The sequence below is a fragment of the Electrophorus electricus genome, chromosome 6, assembly GCF_041902795.1.
Source record: "Electrophorus electricus isolate QZ-2024a chromosome 6, ASM4190279v1, whole genome shotgun sequence".
NCBI classification, from domain to species: Eukaryota; Metazoa; Chordata; class Actinopteri; order Gymnotiformes; family Gymnotidae; genus Electrophorus; species Electrophorus electricus.
The window spans coordinates 12,200,424-12,224,832 of NC_137502.1; the positions used below are offsets into that span (position 1 = coordinate 12,200,424).

The 24,409-nt window shown below is 40.7% G+C and overlaps 4 protein-coding genes across 7 annotated transcripts; 1 reads left to right on the plus strand and 3 right to left on the minus strand.

The window, feature by feature from the left end:
* Positions 1–3,137: 3,137 nt before the first annotated feature.
* Positions 3,138–7,695, minus strand: cotl1 (coactosin-like F-actin binding protein 1). Its single transcript, XM_027009680.3, has 4 exons — positions 7,374–7,695; positions 6,964–7,046; positions 4,311–4,468; positions 3,138–4,016 (listed from the first exon to the last, which is right to left on the minus strand). The coding sequence occupies exons 1-4, from the start codon at positions 7,448–7,450 to the stop codon at positions 3,906–3,908; spliced, it is 429 nt and encodes a 142-aa protein (XP_026865481.1). The 5' UTR covers positions 7,451–7,695; the 3' UTR covers positions 3,138–3,905.
* Positions 7,696–8,995: 1,300 nt separating this feature from the next.
* On the plus strand, positions 8,996–14,987 carry klhl36 (kelch-like family member 36). 3 transcript variants are annotated; one of them, XR_014124057.1, is made up of 7 exons: positions 8,996–9,190; positions 9,770–9,853; positions 9,960–11,033; positions 11,220–11,377; positions 11,537–12,115; positions 13,892–13,984; positions 14,344–14,986. XR_014124057.1 is itself a non-coding variant. In XM_081715502.1 (6 exons), the coding sequence occupies exons 1-6, from the start codon at positions 9,188–9,190 to the stop codon at positions 13,896–13,898; spliced, it is 1,905 nt and encodes a 634-aa protein (XP_081571628.1). In that variant the 5' UTR covers positions 8,996–9,187; the 3' UTR covers positions 13,899–14,987. The 3 variants fall into 3 exon arrangements, 2 of the variants coding, with proteins under 2 accessions (XP_081571628.1, XP_026865476.3); XM_081715502.1 differs by having other exon boundaries at positions 13,892–14,987; XM_027009675.3 differs by lacking the exons at positions 13,892–13,984; positions 14,344–14,986 and having other exon boundaries at positions 8,999–9,190; positions 11,537–12,851.
* On the minus strand, positions 12,651–18,025 carry zgc:56622 (aldo-keto reductase family 1 member B1). 2 transcript variants are annotated; one of them, XM_027009676.3, is made up of 10 exons: positions 16,462–18,025; positions 15,478–15,648; positions 15,071–15,187; positions 14,540–14,617; positions 14,347–14,463; positions 13,890–14,002; positions 13,589–13,676; positions 13,176–13,259; positions 12,905–12,987; positions 12,651–12,791 (listed from the first exon to the last, which is right to left on the minus strand). In XM_027009676.3, the coding sequence occupies exons 1-10, from the start codon at positions 16,549–16,551 to the stop codon at positions 12,758–12,760; spliced, it is 975 nt and encodes a 324-aa protein (XP_026865477.1). In that variant the 5' UTR covers positions 16,552–18,025; the 3' UTR covers positions 12,651–12,757. The 2 variants fall into 2 exon arrangements, with proteins under 2 accessions (XP_026865477.1, XP_026865478.1); XM_027009677.3 differs by having other exon boundaries at positions 12,905–13,010.
* Positions 18,026–18,154: 129 nt separating this feature from the next.
* Positions 18,155–24,380, minus strand: tat (tyrosine aminotransferase). The gene is made up of 12 exons (XM_027009697.3): positions 24,244–24,380; positions 23,283–23,563; positions 23,072–23,176; positions 22,865–22,932; positions 22,602–22,760; positions 21,526–21,664; positions 21,291–21,343; positions 19,656–19,808; positions 19,434–19,562; positions 19,260–19,343; positions 18,958–19,056; positions 18,155–18,864 (listed from the first exon to the last, which is right to left on the minus strand). Exons 2-12 carry the CDS (start codon positions 23,548–23,550, stop codon positions 18,724–18,726), a joined length of 1,398 nt encoding a protein of 465 aa, XP_026865498.2. The 5' UTR covers positions 23,551–23,563; positions 24,244–24,380; the 3' UTR covers positions 18,155–18,723.
* Positions 24,381–24,409: the final 29 nt, after the last annotated feature.

Consider the following 24,409-nt stretch of genomic DNA (forward strand, 5'->3'; position numbering starts at 1 on the left):
AGAGGAGAATTTCATTCATGCCCACCTCACTGAGCAAATAGGTGTCACCACAAACAAATTTGTAAAACCCATGCGACTATCCACCTTGGATGAAAGGCCAGTAGGGAAAGGATTGATATCTACTATAACAGAACCAATGTGAATGGAAATCAGTGCCCTTCTTTCAGAGTATATTTACTTTTTTCATAGATTCATCTGAATATTTAGTGATTTTAGGTCTTCCCTGGCTACAAAAACAATTACCAGATCACCTGGCCTACTCTAGAGATCCAATCCTGGTCCCCTCATTGTTTTGATAATTGTCTGATATGCCACTCTTTGTCCTTATAATCTACCATAAAAAGCCCTAAATATGTAGGTCATGTTCACATACCCTCTGACTATTCTGACCTTATGGAAGTTTTCAATAAAAAGAATGCCACTCAACTTCCACCACATCGCCCGTACAATTATGCAATTGACCTTACTGATAATGCAACTCTCCCCAATTATAGAGTTTACCCCCTTACACAGGAAGGACAAAGGGCAATGGAAGTTTACATGCAGGAGGCACTAGCTTGGGGCTTCAATTAGGCCATCCACTTCTCCTGCAGTTTCTGGTTTCCAGCTTCTGTTACCAAAAAATACCTCTATCCCCTACCTCTAGTTCTGGTAGCTCATGAACAGCTCCATGGAGCCAAAAACTTAATTAACCTGGACATGAGAAGTGCTTATAACCTCATCTGTATCAAGGAGGGGGATGAATGGAAAACTGTTACCTCCTCTACGACTACAAGTATTTGGTAATGCCTTATGGCCTATGAAATGCCCCTTCAGGCATTTGTCAATATGTTAGGTCATAGCATACATTGATGACATTTTGTTTGATTCCCCCAGATCTAAACAGTCATCTCTATCATGTTCACCAGGTTCTAACTAGGCTATTAGAGAAACAACTATGTTAAGGCCAAGAAATGTGAGTTTTACCTGCAGAGAGTATCCTTCCTGGGCTTATGTCATAAGCCAAGAAGGAGTAACCATGCATGATAGAAAGACTGAGGCTGTCACCCAATGGCATACCCCAGTCACAGTTAAAGACCTCCAACAGTTCTCAGGTTTTGCAAATTTCTACAGAAGGTTCATCAAAAATTACAATAGCAAAGTAGCCCCTCTGACTACATTACTCAAAGGAGTTCCAAAGAGGACGGAATGGAATGCCCAGGCTGAAGAAGTACTTGCATCTCTGAAAAGAGCATTGGGGTACCCATTCTGAAATTCTTAGATCCTTCCAAATCATTTGTAGCTGAAGTTAATGCCTCAGGTGGTGGCACTCGGGGAGTATTGTCACAACATTTTGGAGATCCTAAACTTTATACTGTTGCTTTCTACTCCCATAAACTCACTCCTACAGAAAGAAACTATGGCATTGGAGACCAGGAACTCCTCACTATAAAGCTAACTCTTGAGGAATGGAGGCATTAGATAAAGGGAGCTGACCATCCCTTTCAGATACTAACAGATCACATAAACTAAGGAATATCTGAAAAACACTAAATGCGTCAACCCACATCATGCTCGCTGGTCCCATTTCTTCTCCAGATCCTGGTTCATAATAATTTATCGCCCAGGCACACACAACACTGAAGCAGACACATTATCATGGGTTCACAACAATTCTGAAAAACGTCATCCCCTCTATCCTCCCTTCTGACTGCATAATATCATCCATCAGATAGGAGATTGACAAAGAATTAGAGAAAGTCATGATTTCCTTGCAATGTCCTCCAGACAAACACTATGTTCCCCAGTCTTGTTGAGACTGACTTATCACATGGGCCCACTCATTCCAATCCTCCAGTCACCCTGGAGAGACAAGAACACAGCAACTCTTATCCAGAAGGTATTGGTGGGAGCACATGCTCCCAGATATACACTCTTCCATAGCAACATGCAGAGTGTGATCCCAGTGTAAAATTCCCAAAGCCCTAACAGCTGGAAAGTAAGTCAATTTACCAGGTCCTTCAAGACCACGGTCTCACCTTGCAGTAGATTTTATCAATGACCCTCCTCCAGCTCAGCCTTCACCACCATCCTTACTACTGTAGACAGGTTCTCCCATGGAGTTAGGTTTATACCTTTTGAAAAAGGAGGAATAGAAGAACGAAGCTGGGTACTGGCATGGGATATCCTGGATCCAGGGTTAGTGGCTGACTACTGCCGACTCTGTCCAGAATGTCCTGCACCCCACCAACGAGGCCGTCCCAGAAGGCTCTTTCCTTGCCCCTCCTCACCCTCTCACTCAAGCTCATCTGTCCAGCCTGGCAATGCTCCTGCACGCTGCTCCTGTGCCTCCTCCGAGAGCGTGGTTGGTCATCACCGTAGCTGACCTCAGTCCTTGCCTGGGGGGTGGGGGGCGGGCATGTCATACCCTGTCATCTCTCTTCCACCCAGTGATCCAACGATATACCTCTATTGATTATTAATTCCATCTGTAACCAGTTATTTCAGGCTATTTAAACATTATGTGTGCTAGTATTTTTGAAGTATTATCATTAACGTACTGCGTGTTCTCTATGCTTGCCTTCCTGACTTAAGACCCACTTTGCCTCCTGGACTATGTTTGCTGCTCTCCATATACTGTTCTCTCCAGTTTTTAACTTGGTTCTAGTCATTTCAACTCTGCAAGCATCTGAACTCCATCTATTGCATTACAGACTGCAAGAGGCTTATAGATTATAGATTAAGCAATTAGGCACCCAAGTTCACATCTGCTATATTAAACAGTAGACTGGAAGAGCACAAATGAGGTTTGGGGGAAGAAAGAAATGGGGGAGAAGTGACAGATCAATGGGTAGAAGGATAGTAAAGGAAAAGGGGGGTCTTTATTGACAGACTTTGAGACAGAGCGACTTGGCCTTAAGATGTGATTAGATGTCACCTAGACAGCAGTGGTGACCATGACAACCCATGGGACTCCCTCAAGTCCCCCAAGGCAGTTAGAAGAAGTGAGCAGTTGTATTGTGACGGGCAGCTTGTATTACCTAAGCCAGTGCCAACCTCAAATACAGCCTGAACTGGCCCTAGTCAAAGACGTATTACTCAGTAGAGTGCTACATATACACACAGTCACTCAAAAACAGACATGATGTACAAGAACATTTCTTGAAAAAACATTTTTATTCTGAAATGACTCGATTTGTTTGTGCCCATGTATTTTTTTAATTTTTTTGTATTGTTGGTTCTTTGATGACATTCATTTCTATGGAAAATTCTGGATAAAATTTCAAAAGTAAATAAAACTTGCTGTAGAAACATTCTTGGGGGTTTTCAATTCAAATGACTATAAGGAAGGCTACACTAGAGAAATGGTGACTTCACAGCTGGGGTGAGTGACAAGCTACAGACTGCTTTAAATCCCACCCCTGCTTGGAGCCTAGTGAGTCACAGTGCAATGTCTGCAAACACAAACACATACACACATAAGCATACATCCAGTGATGCCCCTCTCCCCACGGGAGACGAAGGCCGTAAACAGTGGTCTCCGTTGAGGAAGTAGCCAGGGAAACGGAGATAGAAAAAAAAAAAAAGTGGAAAATAATTCAACTTCACTACTGATGTGATATAACCAGGTCCGATCAAAAGCCTAGACGGCCTCTTCACATCAAACTCTAATGGCTCCAGTTACCAGTTAGCATACAAAACAAAGACATCCCAGAAGAAAATGAGGTCCATGATCACAGCCCAGTCGAGATGAGTGCAAGATGATGCACAGTACAGCAGATAAATCAGTCATGACCTCACTGGAGACAGGGATATGGAGTGCTTGTTTATATGTTGGTGTGCGTGTGTTTGTGTCTGTGTGTTTGAGGAGGTGTGTGAGATGAAGTGACCCCCTCTCCATTCCTCTCTGTGTGCCATGGTAAACTCTACTCTGCCTGGGCATCATAGTTGGCACCGCCAGCCTTCTTCAGCTCGTTACGTATGTAGTCTTCCTCCAGCTCCCGAATATCGCTGACCATAAACTCTTTAGCAAAGTTCTGCAAGGACAAGGGAGGATCCAATTACAACCTGCTATCATTTAAGAACTCCTTTAACTGCACATTTGCAAAATAGGAGAACAGGGCAAGAGACCTGAACTGTGTCTGGGTTTATCCTAAAGCTATACATGTTCATACAGCATGAGCAGAAGCCCGAAGCATTTGGGAGTAACAGCAGATCAGTTTACAGCATGAGGCACACTGATCTTGCATTGTCCAGCTTTATAATAAACCCAAGCTTTATACCACACTTGGAGAACTTTCCGATTACTTATAGCAAGGTTTGAGACCCACCTGTATGACATCTTTCACCAGCGTTTTATCCGTACTGATCTTCGCCCTCTGCAGACCACTTATGTTTTCTCCAATCCAAGTGATGAGCGTGAACTTGGCCCGCTTGCTCATGGCATCTCCTGTCTGGATCCTCACAAAACCAAACAGACGCGCGTCATCTGCAAGACAAGCAGAGCTTGAGAAACGCAGCTTGCCATTGGACATGAAGGAATGGTCTGCAACAAGATTGGATATTGGCCTGTGTGCTGGACAATCAGATGATATTGAAGGGTGTGTGTTTGCTTATTTATAGTCCTGTGAAAGTGCTCCACATGGAGCTGCTATAAGTGCAGGTGTTGCTGATAATATATCTTGTGTAAAGGGAGAAGGGACAAAGGCAGTTTAGAAGTGTAATAAGCATGAACCCAGGAGTGCTGCTGGCTTTTGAAAATGACAAATCATTGGCAATATGCCAAACTCAAATAGGGAACACTGAGGAAAAAAAGATGAGCAAGAGAAAGAGGTACCTGTCATTAAACTAGAGAATTACAAGTGCAAGAACTATGAATAACTCCTCTCTATTGCTCTCTCTGACTTGAGACACATTAAACATTGACCATCAGCCTTCTACACTGGTACTGCATTGCAGGGGCTTTGAGACTCAGTTCAGGAAAGATGAAATCCCCCTCAGTGCTACTAGGGGAATCTGAACCAGCTGCTTTCCCACACCACCCTAAAGCCAATATTCATATCTTGCACAAAACAGTCCTGCAAACTTCTCTCTCCTGCACAGCCGGCTGGCTCACTGAAGACAGTACTGAATTAAAAGGCATCTACAGATTACTGTAAGAACAAATTTATTTCATTCAAATATCCACAAAGGTTATTGGTAAATTATGCAAAATGTACCACTAGTTGTACATGGTGAATGTAGACACTTGGAACAGAGCTGATGTGAGGAAAAGGTGCTTGGCTCACATTAGCTCATGATAACATCTTTTGTGCTGAGCTCTGCCCATCAATGCCCACCACAGTTTATAAGTATCTGGCTGGCTGTTACTGCCAAGAAGCATCCTGTCTGATGTGCAACCCTGGCACCACTTCCCACGGCAGTATGTCTGACATGAAATATTGTGATTCATTACCAGAATTCCATGTTAACAAGCCTAACAGATGACAAACAGGTCATAGGGTGAACAGCAACTTCATAATTTACCCCTGAAAATACAAAGATGACCACCACTGTAGAGAGAACTTGTACAACAAACTTGAATGAAGACCAGGAAGCATCCAATGCACAGCACCAGTAAACTAAACCTCAAAATGATCAAGTCCATAAAAGCACATATTGGAGAGGGACTGCAATTAAGAAACAGTCACTTTTTGTTCTATAACCATTATTTGAAAAGGCTCCTGTTCCTCTACATTGCTTTCTGTGGTTCTGCTTCTTTCGAAAAGCTATGGTTTGGAAAAGTGTTGACACAGAGTCTGTCTTTATATCAACAGTGCAATGGTGATGAAGTAAAGACAAATGCAAATGATTTTACCCCTTCTTATGATGCTCAGATGGGGGGGGGGGGGGGGGGAAATCACAGCTTGGTAAGTCTTAGGAACTATAACCTCCTCTACAATGAGTGGAAAATGTTTAGTTTAGCCAAGGCTTTAGCAGACAACAGAAAGCCAAAAACATTCAGCAAACTTAGGCCAGATGTCCTCTCTCATTGTATTTTAATTGATATACCAGATCAAATTAAAATATGTTTTTGGTCAAAAGGTCTGAAAGCCTTCTAGCTAAGCAACTAATCAATATCAATCAATTATGTACTGCAAACACTACTTAGGTTGTGTATAAACAAACTGTGTGCAAGTTCATCCATTTTAATATAAACAGGGGTCCCCAGTCTTCACTTTATGATCAGGATTCAAATAACTAAACACTAATAGTACTATTAGCAAGTTAAACGATTAAGCGAAGGATCTTTCATGTAATTAAGGCCCTTAACACCATCATGGTGTTCTCGTAGGTGAGCTTCGCTGCAGCGTTCATTCTGGAGCTGCGCCACGCCCAAATCCAACTTGGTAATAGGGTACAATGACATCATTCTCTCTCAGACGAACAGCTCCAGGCTACCCCTAGTCCCCCGTTATTAAATCAACCAATCAGAGTAAACGTAGCCTACATTTTGGTTTGAGATGCAAAGATTAACTTTCGCAAGCTTGACAGGTGCAGATGATAAACCCTGTTAATTACATCATTTGCCCACTCTAGGTCGCAGCTGATTTATTGCAACAATTCGTTCTAGCTCATGTAACCATATAAGGTAGCCGACGTCTTCTTTGTAAACGGATACTTCCGTATGGTCTGCAGCTATCAAGTGTAAAAGTAATAGAGCTAGTAATTTGAACAGAGTCCAGGAAATCACACGTAGTTAATACAATTATCACAAATAGGGGATTTGAGCAGAATTAAGTTTATAATCTGAGTGCGCGTCATGATTTTGAAAACGATGAGTTGGCTAACTTTACTAGAGAAAGGCAAGCAAAGCAAGCCCTATTGATGTGGTCTGCTAATTTTGTACCAGATTGGTAGTTCTTATTATCTGATTCACTTTTGTGAAATAGGTCAAAAATATCATTTGGAATTTGGAGAATGTACACATTTGAGCGGGTTTACCTGTACATTGGCTTTTGAACTCCGCGTAATCGGTTCCATGTCCTGCTGGAACAATCGTAGAGCCTTCATACTTGAAAGATGCCCTTTGAACAGCGGATTTGATATATTAATTCAAATGCTCTTTGCAAAATGTATAACGACAAGTCAAGTCATTTTACCGTTCATTTACAACCAAGAGCGTGGAGCGTGTCATGGAAGCTCCCTAAAACAAAGACAGTTTATGCATAGATTGCAATTCTGACAGATCAGGTACCATTTCAGTTTGGGGTAAAATTGTGGCGTTATTTACAGTTTTCTAAAACTGCTTTCAGTCGTCTCAAAAAGATTAAGCAACTGCTGCTGTCTGCTGAGACGCGAAGCCGAAGGTCTCAACGTTCTGATCAATAAATTCTACTATAGCTCTCACTCACCAAGTTATGTCTGTGTTGTCGTCTCGGACGAGGTTGTATGCCTCTCTGCAAGCCTCTTTGTCGATTCGTGTTGCCATTTTGACAGGCGTCCAGGAACGAATGAATTAAACCGAGGATGAATAAAACGCACGCAAGAGAAAATAATTCTACAGCGTGAAGAGTAGTTCAAATCCTAAAAGGAGCCAGATGAGAGTAAGCGGTTGCAATAGACAAAAACCGATGACAGTGTTGCACTATCGGGAGAGGTACCCGGAGTAGAGTCTTCTCTCAGCTGGAGGCTACGGAAAAGAGACTACTTTGCCTACACGATTCATTTCCTACTGCCAGTTTATGGGCGTTGGTGAAATTTGTCAGTCATGCTTGTTCAAATGAATCGGGGTGCTCTCTACCAGGGCTCACCTCCTCCTAATGGCCAAGTAGAGGATTTGGCTAAATTAAATCCACCCAATTCTATTGTGTCAACTACGTGAGTTATTCTGCCATCTTGTGGATAATGGCCCGTCTTATTTATGTGCTTGAGAACAATGCAGATTTACAGTCTTTTGATGTCATAATTTCAGATTTATATTGGAACTTGAATAGTAACCATAACGCTATAATCTAAATATCTGAACGAACAATGGTCAAAGCCAAATATGTACTTGCAGGTAAAATTATTTACTGTTGGATATATAGCAATATTTATCATATGCGTTTAAATCTCTCTCTCTCTCTCTCTCTCTCTCTCTCTCTCTCTCTCTCTCTCTCGGACACACACATGCTGTTTTGAAGCTGCAGAAGGCTGTGCTGCTGTCATAATGCAGTACTGCTGTGGGTTCTCTCTCTACTTAACAGATCAACATGATTATTTAAACTATAATAAGCCTAAGACAATGAACCAAAAACATATCTTGCTTTCATTATTTTAGTATTTTTAAAAGCTCTTACCATTTTGTATCTGTGGAAAGGTGATTAGACTTTACCAAAATAGCCTCAGTTTTCAAAGGACAGGATCTACAAAATCAAAAATGGAACGAGCCCTCCTGTCTCGGGATATATATTCGAAAACCAAAAATTATCTGGCACATCTCAAGACTTCATTATCCATTGTGTCATATGTACTTGGTAATATAAAATAAATAGAGCGGAAAAGAGCTATGCATTATTGCCTTCCACTTATTTTGTCATGTGCCATAGTTTTCCTATCATACTCACTCCACTGAATAATTAAGCATGTCAAATTTGAATCTGAATGCACAATTGTGCTATTGAGGCCAAAACTGATTCTGATGCTATTGAACCATGGAACTCATGGCTGATGCAGATATTTAGCTGATGTAGAGACTTACAACCAAGGACTACCAGTTAAGCAAAGAAAGGTGAAAATAGAGGGGATTCAGTGTATGCCTTTTACTTACCATTAGTTTTGTGTGGTATAACCTTTATGTTTTTCATTGACCCTTTGTCTCAACCCTATTCCTCACCATGATTGTAAGACTTTATGCGCTGTGTTTGGAACTGACAGTAGAAGATTGAATATACAAAGACTAAAGATTTTTACATTTTGCCCAAAGTCAAATAAAACAAGTTTTATTTCTGTGAGTTTTATTATTAATTGAACAGTTATTGATGCAATTTCTTGGTCATTTATATGTCCATAGTGAATTTACATTCCAAGTATTATACTGATTTAACTTGGCCTTTTATTTTGAAAATAGGACATACTGTAGGTCACTCATTGACGTAAACTTCGTTTACTTTACACTCCATATTATTAATGCCATAATAATTATAAGGATTTAAAACAATAATTTCCACACGAACAATATGGCAGAATGGTACTGTGATTACTTTTCTTTTATGCTTTTATTGTCTTCAATGTGGTAGAGAAAACATCACCAGGTCTCTTCTATCTAGCTACCTAGCTAGCTGTTGAATTAGCTTGGTTACCTATTGTGACAGCTAGCTAACACCACTATACTAGCTTAGCTAGCTCGCTAATAATCTAAATAGTTAACTACATTTTGTTACGGTTATGGCTTGTCATTATTGTTTTTGCCTTAAGGTTGTGTATGATTAAACTATTTGCAATTGCCAGTTCGTTTGCTTCCAGGCTTCCTTACACCTCTAGCTGTTAGTTAGGTATCTAGCCAGCTAGCTCGGTACTTAACTCTATCTTGACTTTACAGAAAGCATGTTAAATGGCTATCTTAGCATAGTTAGCTTAGCTAGGCTAAATAAGTAGGTTAGCTCTTTAGTTGCAGGATTTGTAGCCTGCTAAATTAACGACAAACTTGAAGAGCATATTTGAGAACCATATAGAGCTATTTAAGTAGTATGTATAAAATATGTGTGTGTATATATGCATATGTGGTCAGTGCGTTTCAAACTTTTGGAATAATCCCATCATTTTATAGATAGTATTAGAGGGAGATGACACAATGGACGGTGGGAAGCAGGCCCGTCTTTCACGCCCACACCGAATCAGCGAGTCTTCAAAGGTATGCATTTATCCGCAAGGAGACAATGTTCAAACACCCGACGTTTAATTTAACAGTTATTTTCAAAAGGTATGCACCACCAGTATCACCCCTTTGCTTGTGGCAGGTATATCGATGGGCAGACCAAGCAAGCTACCTTCTGCAGGGTTTGAATGAACAGAGAGAGTGTGGTCAGCTATGTGATGTAATCTTGGTGGCTAACGAGCAGCGTGTACTTGCGCACCGGGCCCTACTAGCGGTCTCCAGCCCTTATTTCCAGGCCATGTTTACTTTGGGCATGCGAGAGGAGCATCAGACTGAGGTGGAGCTGGTGGGCGCCTCCTACGTTGGTGTGAAAGCAGTTGTGGATTTCCTGTATAGTGGTGAGCTGCCTCTGGATGGCGGAAACATCGACTCCGTGCTGGAAACTGCTCACCTGTTGCAGATGTGGCGGGCTGTGGATTTCTGCTGCCAGTACTTGGAGAAGGAGGTGAATGAAGAGAACTACCTGTATCTGCAGGAGCTGGCCCTACTTTACAGCCTGGATAGGCTGGATACCTTCATAGATCGCTTCATCCTGGAGCGATTTGCCACACTCTCTTTCACGCCTGAGTTCATGAGGGCCATGCGCTTGTCTAAGCTGTGCTCTTATCTGTCAAGTGAGCATGTGCAGCATGAGAGCGAACAGACCCTGCTGCAGGCTGCACTGCAGTGGCTGAGCCACATACACGAGCGGCTGGCATTCGCCCACCAGCTCCTCTCCAATGTCCGTTTCGCCCTGATCCCACCAGAGGACCTGGCGGAACGTGTATTGCCGGCTATGCGTGCACTGCTGCCATTGGACTCCAGCTGTGAGGCCCTTGTGGAGGAGGCGCTGGGCTACCACGCCCGCATCAGTGCCCAGCCCGTGCTGCAGACTGTCCTCTCTGGCCTGAGAGGAGGAGTGGAGCGCCTCCTGCTGGTTGGAGGGGAGGTGTATGAACGCGGGGAGGAGCTGAGCACCGAAGTGTGCTGGCTGGACGCAGAAGCGGGTGCATGGTTGGTGGAGACCCAGCTGCCGGCTCAGAGGAGCCACCACTGTGTGACTGTGCTGGGAGGGTTCATCTTCATCGCTGGGGGAAGCTCTTCACGGGACAATGGGGGAGGGGCTGCAAGTAACCTTCTCTACAGATATGACCCCCGAAACAACACGTGGGTTAAGGTAATTGGTTCCTGACAGTCTCACAAGACATTCAGTTTAAATTGTCACAACAAAATGGGCAAGGTAGTACAAGATAGATACCTGCATGAAGAAGGTTTAAGATTTTGCTATAAAATGTCTAGCTGTTATTTGATTTCTAGAGTACATTACTTCAGTGTATAAGTCTTGTAAGTTCTTTTTCCATAGGGTGCTCCTATGAATCAGCGGCGGGTGGATTTCTATCTTGGCACCATGGGGCAGTTTCTGATTGCTGTTGGGGGCCGCAATGACAGTGGGGCACTGTCCTCTGTTGAAGTCTACCATCCTGTTGAGGATTACTGGACCTATGTAGCAGGATTGCCCAGGTTATCTCATTTTAAAATCATTGGTGAAAGCTCATTGAAAGAAACATAACAACCTAATAATAATTATTGTTGTTAATAGCATTTAATGATTGGACATTAATGACTGCATTTCCTTTGCAGCTATTACACAATTACACTCCGATTTTTTTGTCTCTTTAGATTCACATATGGCCATGCAGGTACCATGCACAAAGGTGTAGTGTATATCTCAGGAGGCCATGACTATCAGATCGGCCCTTACCGGCGTGACATGCTAAGTTATGATCCCAGTGCTGGGGACTCGTGGACAGAGAGGCAGGCCATGACCCTGGCTCGAGGGTGGCACTGCATGGCCTCACTACAGGACAAAATCTATGCTATTGGGGGCAGTGACGACCACGAGGACAGTATGGAACGCTTCGACGTGCTAGAGGTGGAGGCCTTTGACCCACAGACGGAGCAGTGGAGCAGGGTGGCCCCGCTGCGCATTCCCAACAGCGAGGCAGCGGTAGCGGTATGTGGCGGGAAGATCTATGTGATGGGAGGCTACACCTGGGAGCACATGGACTTCTCAGAGGACACTCAAGTGTTCATTCCAGAAAAGGGCCAGTGGGTGATTGGGCCTTGCCTGCCCAGGTACATTGCAGGGGCCTCAGCTTGTGTGTGCACTGTTCGGCCTCAGCAGTCCTGCAGCCCAGAACAGGACAGGACAAGACCGAAGGGGGGTGACAAGCAGAATGCCAGTCAAGGACAGGACAGGTGACTATAGGAGGACATTGGTATTTCATAAAGTGCCCTAAGGGTAGGTGTGTTTATCTACTCAACATGCAGATTGCAACAGTAAGGGCATAAGCTGACCAGTGTCTGTGAACTGCTGATTGAGAAGGTGGAATGGCTCAGAGTGCTATATTCAGTGATTTCTGAATGTACTGGCTGCAGTAATATACAGATCATCTCAATATGCAGCCATGTCAAAGGTGCCTTTCCAGTCCTTTAAAAGAGTACGGTGAACTATCCTATCTGTACGATTAATGCTTTGTTATGCCACTCAAGCTCCTGGTGAATTTTTCATAGCACAAAATTACTAATATGTAAAATGCTTGCTTGTGCATTTAGCTTTTCAGACAACTTGTTATATATGTGGACTAACATGGTCAGTCATTTTCAGTATAGTATTAAAAATGTGACAGATTGTTGTTAGAAAGGCTTTATTCACTCAGAATTCACACAGGGTCTCCAAGAGCCTCAGCTTTTCAGTCACAATCACAGTTTAGCACTAACATTAGGTAAATAGCTCTCTTCTGTGTCACTTAATTCCTTTTATTTGCCAAGCAGATCGTTAATTTGATTGGAGCAGTAGCAGTGTATATTCCCTTGCTACCACCCAGGGCTAACAACTTTTCACTTAAACGGGTAGAAAGGATGAGACTTCACCCTGAGGAACAAAATGCACCATTGACAACTATGTAAATAAACATGCTTTGCTCCTTTGGGCCACACTGTGGAAGTGGTTTAACTGCTGCATGTGTGAGAAGTGCATGCTCTTACTGTTCTAAGGTACAGGCCTTCCAGTCACGATTGAGTGACCTGAGAGCATTCATATCCTCCTCATCCAGGACGAAGTCAAAGATCTGCATTCATGCCATACATTACTCTGGACCAAAATGCAGGAGCTCACCAATACGTTTATTATGAACGTACCATGTAGTTAGCAGGGTGCTGTGGAAATAGTCTTACTGTACACAGTTATCTTTAGCCACATTACAGTACTCCGGGCTTTTTAATTTTCTGTGTTAATATAAAAGGGAAAATGAGTTACCTTGGTGTTTTCCAAAATGTGATTGGGTTTAACACTTTTGGGAATCACTGCAATATTCTGTTCAATATGATACCTCAGTAAAACCTGGAAACAAAACCCAAGGTTCAAGATATTTAGTCACTATTATGTGTACACTGGAATCCATATAGACATTAATACACCCAAACACATATCTTCTGTCTTTATGTTAGAGGCGATATGACCTGAACACTGGAATATGGAAATATGGAAATATGAAATATGGAAGGAAAAAAAAAGCATTTTATGTCTTCTTTCTGCCTTGACTGCTTGAGCTATATAGTATTCTTGACACTAACCTACTTAAGCCAGCATGAGGATATGTTTATGGTAGAGACTACAGAGCACCTCTGTAAGTCATTCTAGACAACGGCTGAATACCGTAAATGTATGACCTGGGCGGGAGTTCGCCTGTGTTTTACAGCAATCTCCCCAACCACAGGATCTGCCAGGAGCTTTTCAGGATCTTTGTCTCCTTTATGACTGCACGAAGGGGATTAGATAAGAGTTTGATTACTACAGAACCAGATCAGTGTGCAACGGTCATTATGCGTAAAGGTTATTAAGAAGATTCCAGCTTTACTGTTTGATAAGGTGGAGTGTGACATCGTGCAGCATCTTTCATCTTAGCCTTTATGATCAAATATCAATTCATATCAAATAATCAAGCCAATTGTTGTTAAATAATGAACTCACAGGTCTTGAGGTCTTCCTGGTGAGCCAAAGGGACTGTATGCTGTGAGGGAAATGTTCTTCGACTTACAGTATTTAATCAGGTCAGACTGCACGAGGTAAGGATGAAGTTCTACCTACAGATGAAACAATTCTACTGAAAGTTGAATTGGGCTGGTGTGGATAGTCATTGGTTATATATTGCATGGAAAAAAGATTTGCATATCATGCATGGACAATTTAAGAACAGCATCTTTTGCTAAAAAAAGAATTGTCTTAAAACACACAGTTGGTAGAGGTATAACACTCAGCTACTCTGACCAGCAATAAGTCTAGATTCTGTTTTAAATTTACATGTCATTTATAAAATGCATGACACCTATTGTTATTTGACATGTTCATACCAGTAGTTTTCATAAAAGGAAATTTGGACCCGTATGTGAGCCACAATAGTTTATTGTTCTCTAAAATGTTTTAGTACCTGATTTACGGCTGGCGGAACTTTAGCCACAGACAACAGCCTCTCAAGCTGTTGGACTGAGAAGTTGGACACACCAATACTCTTCACTTTTCCAGAGGCCTTCAGAGCCTCCATCCCCTGAAGTAAACATGCAGTCATTCTTAATGATTTATAAGCAGTTTGAGTTTTACTGTTTACAGGTACATCTTCTTACCTTCCACACATCCACGTAGTCAATGTCAGACATGACAATCTCTCCATCCTTCATTGGAAAAAGCTCATTACCAACTTTCTATGGGTGGAAAAAGAGCAAGCTAACCATTAACAACTTTATTCTAGTGTTTGAAGTAAACATGGTCACAAGCCATGGATTAACCTCTGGATAACAAATTATTTGTTACATATACATACACAGAAAGTTGAAGCGTTGATGCTCAACAATTAAACAAAGACTTTGTGACTACTGTTTATCTTGGGGTCAACCAATCACGAAGATTGATTTGTATTTGCAAACTTTATAATTAGAATGTTGCTGTGGTATTACTACAGATTGTTGGTAGAGTTCTTTAACACAAATTTAAATATTTGACCATTTTGAACTGAAATAAAATGTTGACATTTGGTATTCTTCCATCTATTGCTCCCATTCAGCTTGACGCAAAACATAAGGTTCTACCTAATAATGCTTTGCACTTAGTGATTTGCACTTGACCTCAGGTGATTGCATGCAGTGCTACTGTGTAACCTGGAGTCCCACAGGGAAGTGCACTAGGTACAGGTCCAGGTAGTCCAGCTGTAGATCACTGAGAGATTTATTCAGGCACAGAGGGATGTCCTCAGGGGCATGATGAGTGCACCACAGCTTCATGAAACAAAGTGGAGATTCTTCGTTAGTCTGCCTGCTTAGATGCTCCAGCTTTTACCAGGGGTCTCAAGGAGATATCAGGGATAATCAGACATTAATAACCCCGTGACTCACTCAGGATGCCAAAGGAGCAAGCAGTGTCTTGGTCGACTAGGTCAAAGGTGGTGCAGAGAGATATTTTTTCTAAGGTTTTTCTAATGTTAGGTGTGCTTTATCAACTCGGGCCTCCTTGGACTATAATAGGCATAGTATAGCCACCACAGCAGACCATTGGGAGGCTACCTCACCTTACTCACGATGAACATGTCCTGCCGGCGAATAATGCCCTGCTGCATCTTGGAGTGTAGGGCCCTACCCAGTTCCAGCTCGTTCTGATAGCTGTAGGCTGTGTCCAGGAGACGGTAGCCAGCCGCTATGGCTGTCTCAGCTGCTCCTTGACACAGATCGGAACTTGTGTTCTGATCATCATGCAATAAAACAGTGAGAGCCTCAGTTTCACTCTACATAGTAAGATATGGAGAGGAGCAAACTTCTATTACAGACTCGTACTTATATACTTCAAAGGTTACTTTGAGAATATACTCACTTACATAGCTACTCTACATACATTACTTATATTTTGAGTGACTAAAGCTCAACTGAATTTTTTCTTGGTACATGATGTGCATATTCAAAAACCTGTTTCTTTATCTATTAATTGGATTACTTGTCTTCAACATCAAACAAAACAACAGTTGTCATCTGTTGTTGCACAGACCAGAGGGAGTCCAGCAAGTGAATCCTTCAGGTTAGTCTATAATCCACTATTATATTTGACCAAAATGTTGTCTATATTCATGTCTGCATTCTTTCTCAAGTCACTTAGGGATAAGGGATAGTCTTACAGACTTATAAAAATAAGGAATATTACTTGATATGTACTTTTTTTCTGTTTACTTTTTCTACCATGACTTTCCCACAATTTTAGATTTTACTTTTCTAACTAAGGATGATCATTCACTTGCTTGTCACCAGGTGGGTAAAGTCCTTCAAGGTGGATTTTAAATGCCTTAGAGTTAGAGAGGTTTGCAAACTCATAAACTGCCCAGTTTGATGGATAACCGTGTATTGGCAAAACCATCGGCACACTCTGTTCTAAGAACAGAACCATCCACCAAGTTGAAAAACTAAATGAACTACATTACAGCAAGAATAGCAGAGATACATGATGGTTTGACATTAAATGTAAATGCAGAGTCTCGTAGAAAGAGGTTAGAAAAATGCAGTGTTACCTTTCCCCTCCATGTCCCCAGCCCCAGAAGAGGCATAAAGCTGCCATCATTTAGCTCTATTTTCCTGGGCTGTTCGCTGCGATAATCCATGTGGGAACGATTTTTGTAACTTCGAACAAATGCCAAATCAGTAGGCTGGCTTGTCCTTCCTATGTTTCCTCCAATATGTTTCTTTCTGTCTTTCACTTTCTTGCTCTTCTCTGCTTCACTGCACCTCCCTGCTGCCTAATCTTTCTTTATCTTTACAGTTAATCATTGAACCTTATTGTGTGCGTGAGCGTGTGTGTGCGCACCTATGTGCACTTGCATATGCATGTGTATTCCTGTGGGTACACGCATTCGTGTATGTGCAAGAGCCTGTGTGTTGTTTACCACTATTGTGGTATCGTCTGTTGATAAAACAGAGGAAAGTGACCTTAACATCAAAGCTCGTGTGACAAACACCCCCATTTCCTCAAAACAATAGTAAAATCAGGAAGTTAAGTTTTCTCTCTCTTTTTCTCTCACTCTCTCCAAAAACATATTTCAGCACAATTGTATGATTATTGCCAAAGACAAAATCTTAATCTTCTTAATCAAAACCCTTCCCATGTTTAAAACCCTCAGGTCTATTCTTTCTTTGCACAATTCCTAAATTAGTCAGCAGAGGGCACCAGAGTTCTTTGAAGTCACATGTTTTCTCTAATTTCAAAAACCAATGCCATATTTTGTCTTGTATGATACCATAACAAGAGACTTTATTGCAAAAATGTTTTGCCTAGAAAAGACACCGGCCATATTCTGGTTTAGTGATTTACAGCAGCTAGATCAAAATGTTTTAGACTAGACCTCTAGCAGCACAGCATGGCAATGCTGATCTAGTATACCTGTAACAACTACAAGACCATTGCATTTTCAGAAATCCAGGTTTTTCCTTTTACTGACTTGACAGAACTTCCAGACAGGTGCACACACAAATCACAAACTTATTAACTTCACTGAAAAGGTTACTGGCCACAAAGCCAAGTGCATCTGACTGCAGGGCATAGGGAATATGGGTAGAAGCCTTACATAATGATTTGTCAGCAAGTAGGTATATAGATGTTTTCAAGGCTGGGTGTCAGGTTAGCCTGAACATGTCAGAACCTAGTTAGTGATTCAAGGGATACATTTTTAATTAAGGAGAAATCTCAGTTGAAGATTTCTAACCCTTCCTGTTCATTGGCATATCCCTGATCATTTTTGATTGCCTTTACGTGTGTAGAATATACATGTGTACACTTACTGTCCTCAAGGATCCCAGGAGATTGGAACTTCCTAAATATTTACATTCTTGAGTAATTTAGGAGTAGTATTTGGGTTTTTTGCAAGAATATACAAATCCCAGATGTAATTATATATAATAAACCCATAATTAAAATAGATAAACATAATTACTATTAATATAAAGTTTCCAGCCAACCAAATATATGTATCATTGGTAATTGTGCATAATATCTGATATAGTAGCATAAAATATAACATAATAGTATCTAGTTATTCTGTGCTCAGATCTGCTTGTGTTCTCTCACAGTAGCACTTAAAATGACAGCAAAGACTTGATCCATTACTAAGGATTTCTCTTACAAAAACTTTATTTAAATAGTTGGTATATAATTATATAATTCCAGTATGTAGGTTATTTTATATATATATATATATATATATATATATATATATATATATATATATATATATATATATATATATAATTAATTCATACACACGCATGCACACTGGAATTGAACTGACTACAAAAGGCTGTTGTTATATGACTGAGCATGCAAAGAAAGTTATTACACTAATAATAATTTCAGTAAGTAATGTTCATAGAATCAGGTATAGGCACTCTGCATTGTAGAGGATATAGATAACACTATATCAAAACTAAAATCCAACAGGCGTGTTTGTAGCTTCCAGTGAGCTAACACAGTGACCGACTTTGAGTGCCATGTGTCCTCTCAGAATGGATTTGAAGCAACATAATGCTATATACAAGATAAATCAGCATAGTTTACAATGATTATAACAAGTTTTACACTAGATACTTTAACTGACCCATGCAAATATAAATATTGCCAAAAACATTCCTTAAAAGAAGGGATAACAATTCAAACCATCCTTAGGTTCTTCTCCCCTTTCTACATAAAACTTTGGTTTCTGTAAACACCCATGTTAACACCTAAATCTGTCCTCTTTCATTTTGCTTTTTTGTGGGGGTTGTTTGTTTGTTTATGTGTTTGTTCACTGGTCCAGGTCATTGCTGCCTTGGCTCAGATGTCTGTAGTGGTGCACACAGAACTCCTTGATTCGGCCACACGCCTCCAAAAGCATTTCCTCTGGAACAGTCACCACTATCCGGAAGAAGTTTGGGTATTCAAATGCCTGATGATGTAAGAGATATACATCATGTATATGAACAGACATCAAACTGATGGTAGTTTAGATAAATGTAGAACAGACTATGAAACGAGGTACCGTGGCAGGTAAGCAGAACACAGACTCCTCTGTGACCAGCCGCTCGGTAAATTCCACATCATTTTGGAATTCTGGAAAGTGTTCCATTTCAATTCCAACCTAAAGTTGGGCACAGATGCATACCATTAAGCTGCAAAGCACAAGTCGCTGTAAAACTGACAAGCTAACAATATGTAGAAATGAAATATAACTGATGACCAAGGTCAGTTTCACAGCCTTCTATAAATGGCTTAATTTTTATTCCCCAATTGTTAAGAAATTTATATTACCATTTACTGGAACACAAAGAATACAAAGCTTACCATGAGGTACATTGCTCCAGATGGCATCACTGGTGTCAGTCCAGGAATGGTTGACAACTCATAGAAACAAATCTCTGAGTTGGACTAGAGGAGGGGACAGTTGGACTATTAGAAAGCCATGTTCACACCTCAACACATCACCCATCTTCCAGTGAGACACATTGATTTTCATACCTTTAGAAAGCTGATGGTATTTTGGTAGAACTCTGCTGGGGTACTGTTTAATATGCTTTCTAGGGCCCCCTGGACAACAGTGCAGGCACCCAAAATGCGTTGGCTGAGCCTCACAAGAGCTTCTCGGATCTTAGGAGACAATCAGGTGGAAATATGGAAGGTGAAATTAGAATGCCATGTCTTTACTGTGACCAAATAAGGAAGTGGTGTGGATTAGCGTACCTCTGGTCCAAAGACATTATTACGATCATGGATGAGGATCCAGCCCATCCTCCAACCAGGCACAAGCCAGCGCTTAGCGAGCCCTCCACAGGACAGTATTGGCACATCTCTGGTCAGAGGGGCCAGAGAATGGAACTCACAATCAGGAAAGACCTGAGTGATTATAAAAACACATCATAGACATGTTCACTACAATATTTTGCAATACACATATCAGCATGCTTCTTGTCATAAGAAATGGACATCATATTACACAATATTAATAGAGAATATAACACTTTGTAATAAAAAAGCAATATGTAGCTAAATTTAAAATAAAAGAAACAATGTAACAACCTTTAGTTAGAGGAGAACACTTTTTTATTCAGAAAAAAATTATAGTCAAGATTTTAAAGGTTAATATTTTGTGGTCCCTTATCTACACTCATGGGTTTGCCATAGATGCAATAAGTGAGATATAATAAATAACAGAAGAGGAAAAGGGACACAGACAGAATGAGGAAAGGTAGCGAGAGAGAGAAGGCAACACATGGTTCATTCTTTTCATTCAGGCTTAATATAGTTTAAATAGTCCTGTTGATCTGTTAAGCAGAGAGAGAGGACCCTCAGCAGTACTGCATTATCACAGCATAACACTGGCAGTCATGGCACAGCATTCTGCAGCTTCGAGGCTGTGTACATGTGCACATGCGTCTGTGTTTCTGTGTCGTATATATTTGAGGTATGTATATGAGAAAGAGATATGTGCCTGCAGCTGTCTGCCTGGCTCTCATTAAAGCTGGACTTGATGTTGGGCGTGAGGATCGGCCCCACATCTCATTGGCTGAGACACCACAATTGCAGTTTTGGCAAGCTTCCTCCTCACATATGTGCTAATCACAAACATACGCAATGAAAACTGCACTGCCATTGTGGGAGGAAACTATAGGTTTCACAACAACAACAAATGGCCCCTGCTCTCCATGTTAAGCAGACCTGGATCAGAAATGTAAAAATATGGTAATAATTGTGCCTTCCTTTATTCTGAGCCTTCAAGAGCTCGAAAGCTGAACATGGCCACATAATTGAAGCTTATACATTTTACTGAGACTCACTGTAGTTAATACATTTGATTCAAGGTTAATAGGTGATGTTACTCAATATACTCCATCCCACCAGGATTTGATACAGGACTTGATGCCATAAATGTATATTTTAGGAACTCTCCTGTGCTTCTTTACTGAGGCACCAATAAGCTTTTCTCCAGTTTCCTGTGCTTTTTTTCATTCATTATTTTCCTGAAACCAAGACGTTAAGAGTGTCACAGGGAACGACCACATTCCTCTGACTCCTGGAGATACAGAGATGTTTATGCAGCCAGTGTTTCTACACTGTGGTGGGCAGAGCTAATGGCTGTCCACTATAGACCTGAGCACCTGGCCCTCTTCTAGCTCCCTTTCTCTGTCACTAAGAATAGGCCATGCTGGTATTATATGGTACTTGTGATGGCAGCACCTTGCAGCTCAGCCCTGAAGTTCCCACCTTACAAGTCAACTGATAGCCTACTGACTATGTATAAATGACAACAGTTACAAAGCAAACTAACACAAAGACTTAAAAATCCTATTGTAGTCAGTGTTTATGTGGATATCTCACCATGTCTCCATAAATCTCATCTGCAAGGATTGGGATGCAGTGTCTTGAGGCAACTAGACCACAGAGGAAATAAATGTGTTAGTATTATAGGACACATACTGTATATACATACTGTACATACAAATAAATACATCAATAGAGATGAGTACAAATACAAAGTGAGTTGCATAATCATATTGATTGAGTTGTAACAAAATGAACTGAACTGAATTGAACAGAATTGCATTGCACACACCGGAGAGAATATTACACAGGTGTGTTTTGGTAAATACAGAGCCGCAGGGGTTTGAAGGGTTGTTCATTATCAGGCAAGTTGTCTTGTCATCAATCAGACTCTCCAACTGCTGCAGATCAGTCTCCCAGGACTTCTCTGGCTAAAGGCACACAGAGGTACACAGAGTCATTCTAAAATGTATTTGATGTTTGAGATCATGTATAACACACCACACCTGATGTTAACCTGAATGTTCACTGTTAGATCACATTTTTACCATTCAGCACATTGTAGACATCTCTATTTACTTATAGAACACATTGTGTTTTAGCAAACTGCTATGATGTAACAGCGCTTTTCACACTACCTATTTATCCATGTCTTATAATTGACGTCAGTGCATACCCTATATGTGAAATATCACTGTTAACTGTGGTAAACTTTTGGAGATTGTGGTTTACCTCACAGAAAAACAACTGTCTAAAAAGCAAACTGGAGCTTACACGTAAGGTTAGTAAAAGAAAATAGCAGCACTCTTCTATAGGAACATCTGTTATCTTAAAACAGTACATTAAAAGGTATTGTTCCATTTCTATTTCATTGATTTAAAGAAAAATCTCAAATTAACCAAGTTGTATCTTATAATGAGGTATGTTGGCATAGCAACTCCATCACTTCCTGTTAGTACAAAGTGAAGTAGTATATATTTTATGTACTAAGCTGCCAAATCCTTACTATTTAGATTTGTGTGTGTGTGTACAATTGGGATACACCCATTACGTTCAGTATGGCTTTGTAGACTGGAATGTTCTTAATGACAATGACTCATAAACCTCAGAGTTTTCACATTGACATGCACACACTGGCCTTTATGAACCCTGCCTAACATGACCCCTCCAGCATTCATTTCCTAGAATTAAAGGCATAAAGTATTAGTGCAGAAAGACAAGCTCCCTGACTGAATATTGCTAAACATTTTTACTTCTTCCCCAATGTACACCATGGTCCTTTTCATCACTTTGCTTCTTCTGTCCAACCCTCTGCAAAATTCATCTGCAGTTAAACACTCCAGGATTTTGTCATTTGGAGTTACTCACCAGGAGGTTGTACAGCTTGACATGGATGCCCATAGACACTGCCATGGTTTTGTAGAGGGAGAATCCAGGGCAAGGAACCAGGATGTTGTCTCCTGGGTTACATAATGCACTAATGGCCAGCTCTATAGCCTGGCTACAGCCACTGGTCAAGACCACATCCTGTAGTTGATACAAGACAGAATTAGGAACAGTTTTGTATTTGTTGACACTTTGATAAATATACATCCAAATAATAGCCAATTAGACTGGCACAGGGAGTTCACCTTAGCCTCCAGAGGAGCACCTGGTTGGCTGTAGAAGTTTGCCACAGCCTCTCTGCTTTTCTGGTAACCTGATCAATGTTTAGACGGGAGATATTACCAATAGCATTTTGCCATGTTAGCAGCCTACTATAATATTTGGGTTTCTGAACTGCTTGGCTATTTATATAATGAATCCATCCTGTGGCTGATCAAGTTGTATTGTCTCACCTACTGAGGGGGCATATCCATTATATTTATGGGAATCTATAGCATCCTTCATTGCTTGTAGAACACTTTCACTTGTAGGCAAGTTTCCAAATACAGTAGGATCACCTGGTGGCCAAAAAATACGGGAGAAACACATATAAGAAATGACAGACGAGTAATTAACCTTATTTTATCACTTTCTATTCAGTGGGAGTGTATTACGCGGTTATACCAATGGATAGGGCGATCATGGATTTGTGAGGGTTTGGAGTTAGTTTCATGCCATCGACAATAGCACGGATGGGATTAAGCGTGTTCTTCGACATTTCGGAGGGTCTGACGTTCCATCGCTGCCTGCGAGACTTTAGCTTTGTAGGGCTGACAGAAGGCTGTGCGCTGATGAGATGGACAGCGTTCAGATTTACACCGTTCTCACTGACTGCGTGCGCGTTGGCGGAATCTTCATAAAAGTCATTGCTCAGAACCCCGTTGCCAGTCATCTTAACGACTTTTCTTTTGGTAAAAGCGAATAAAAATACAAATTAATGATTAAACAAACATTACACACAACATAAAATAAACACATAAAGCACCGAATAAATAACTGGTACTATTAAAATATTTACAATAATCCCAAAGATTTTCTAATAATTTTGTTTTCATCAAATTATTCTGCACTTCTGTGGATCGTTATGACACAAACAAATGGCAAAATAGAAAGCTAAAAAAATTGAAAAAGGACCGTTTTCTATGTACAAAAGATGAACAGATTTGACGCATGCTGAGTCCAGCCACGCCAGTCAAATCATAGAGAGGTCATAGGGGCTTCAAAATCTACTGTACAGGCGTAACTTGAAGAATATCTTATATTAACTTCCGTAAAACTATAATAATAATAATAATAATAATAATAATAATAATAATAATAATAATGAAACTCAAATATAATCATTCAATAGTACGATAAAATGAGAACTAATTGAAAGGAATGAAGTGTAAAAATATCAATCATTTCAAAAGAACATTAAAATATACAGTACTAAATGCTAATGTCAAAAACGAACGAGCCTACCTATTGCATCAGAAAACACTATTTTGTCTAAAAGTTAATCTAAAAATATTAAATTGTTCTATATTTTTATCATTGATAAATGTATCAAAAGTGACTGTGAATAACCAGAATAGATAAATACCTCTACAAGTGGCTGAAAAGAATTTCACCTTGCAAAGGCACGGATTTGTATATACAAAATTTGCACTAAAATGTGTGCCTAAGCCGGCTTTATAGTGAGACCCCAAAATGGGTGTCGATCTCTGCACTTTTTTCCATTGGTGGAGCCTGAGGGCTGCCCCAACCCA

What these genes read in the sequence shown, in the direction of transcription:
- cotl1 (XM_027009680.3), bottom strand. Translation starts at nt 7,450, where the DNA reads ATGGCAACACGAATCGACAAAGAGGCTTGCAGAGAGGCATACAACCTC. An exon ending in GTTCAAAAGCCAATGTACAG is followed by an intron (nt 4,469 to 6,963) that starts GTAAACCCGCTC and finishes CTTGTCTTGCAG; the next exon opens with ATGACGCGCGTCTGTTTGGT. An exon ending in TGGTGAAAGATGTCATACAG is followed by an intron (nt 4,017 to 4,310) that starts GTGGGTCTCAAA and finishes TTGTCCTTGCAG; the next exon opens with AACTTTGCTAAAGAGTTTAT.
- klhl36 (XM_081715502.1), top strand. An exon ending in GAAACAACACGTGGGTTAAG is followed by an intron (nt 11,034 to 11,219) that starts GTAATTGGTTCC and finishes CTTTTTCCATAG; the next exon opens with GGTGCTCCTATGAATCAGCG. An exon ending in TATGTAGCAGGATTGCCCAG is followed by an intron (nt 11,378 to 11,536) that starts GTTATCTCATTT and finishes TTGTCTCTTTAG; the next exon opens with ATTCACATATGGCCATGCAG.
- zgc:56622 (XM_027009676.3), bottom strand. Translation starts at nt 16,551, where the DNA reads ATGGATTATCGCAGCGAACAGCCCAGGAAAATAGAGCTAAATGATGGC. An exon ending in ACTACGTGGATGTGTGGAAG is followed by an intron (nt 14,464 to 14,539) that starts GTAAGAAGATGT and finishes TGTTTACTTCAG; the next exon opens with GGGATGGAGGCTCTGAAGGC. An exon ending in ACATTTTGGAAAACACCAAG is followed by an intron (nt 12,988 to 13,175) that starts GTAACTCATTTT and finishes GCATGAATGCAG; the next exon opens with ATCTTTGACTTCGTCCTGGA.
- tat (XM_027009697.3), bottom strand. Translation starts at nt 23,550, where the DNA reads ATGACTGGCAACGGGGTTCTGAGCAATGACTTTTATGAAGATTCCGCC. An exon ending in TCAAGCTGTACAACCTCCTG is followed by an intron (nt 21,665 to 22,601) that starts GTGAGTAACTCC and finishes GTGTGCCTTTAG; the next exon opens with CCAGAGAAGTCCTGGGAGAC. An exon ending in CTGGAGCAATGTACCTCATG is followed by an intron (nt 19,057 to 19,259) that starts GTAAGCTTTGTA and finishes GCCCAACTTTAG; the next exon opens with GTTGGAATTGAAATGGAACA.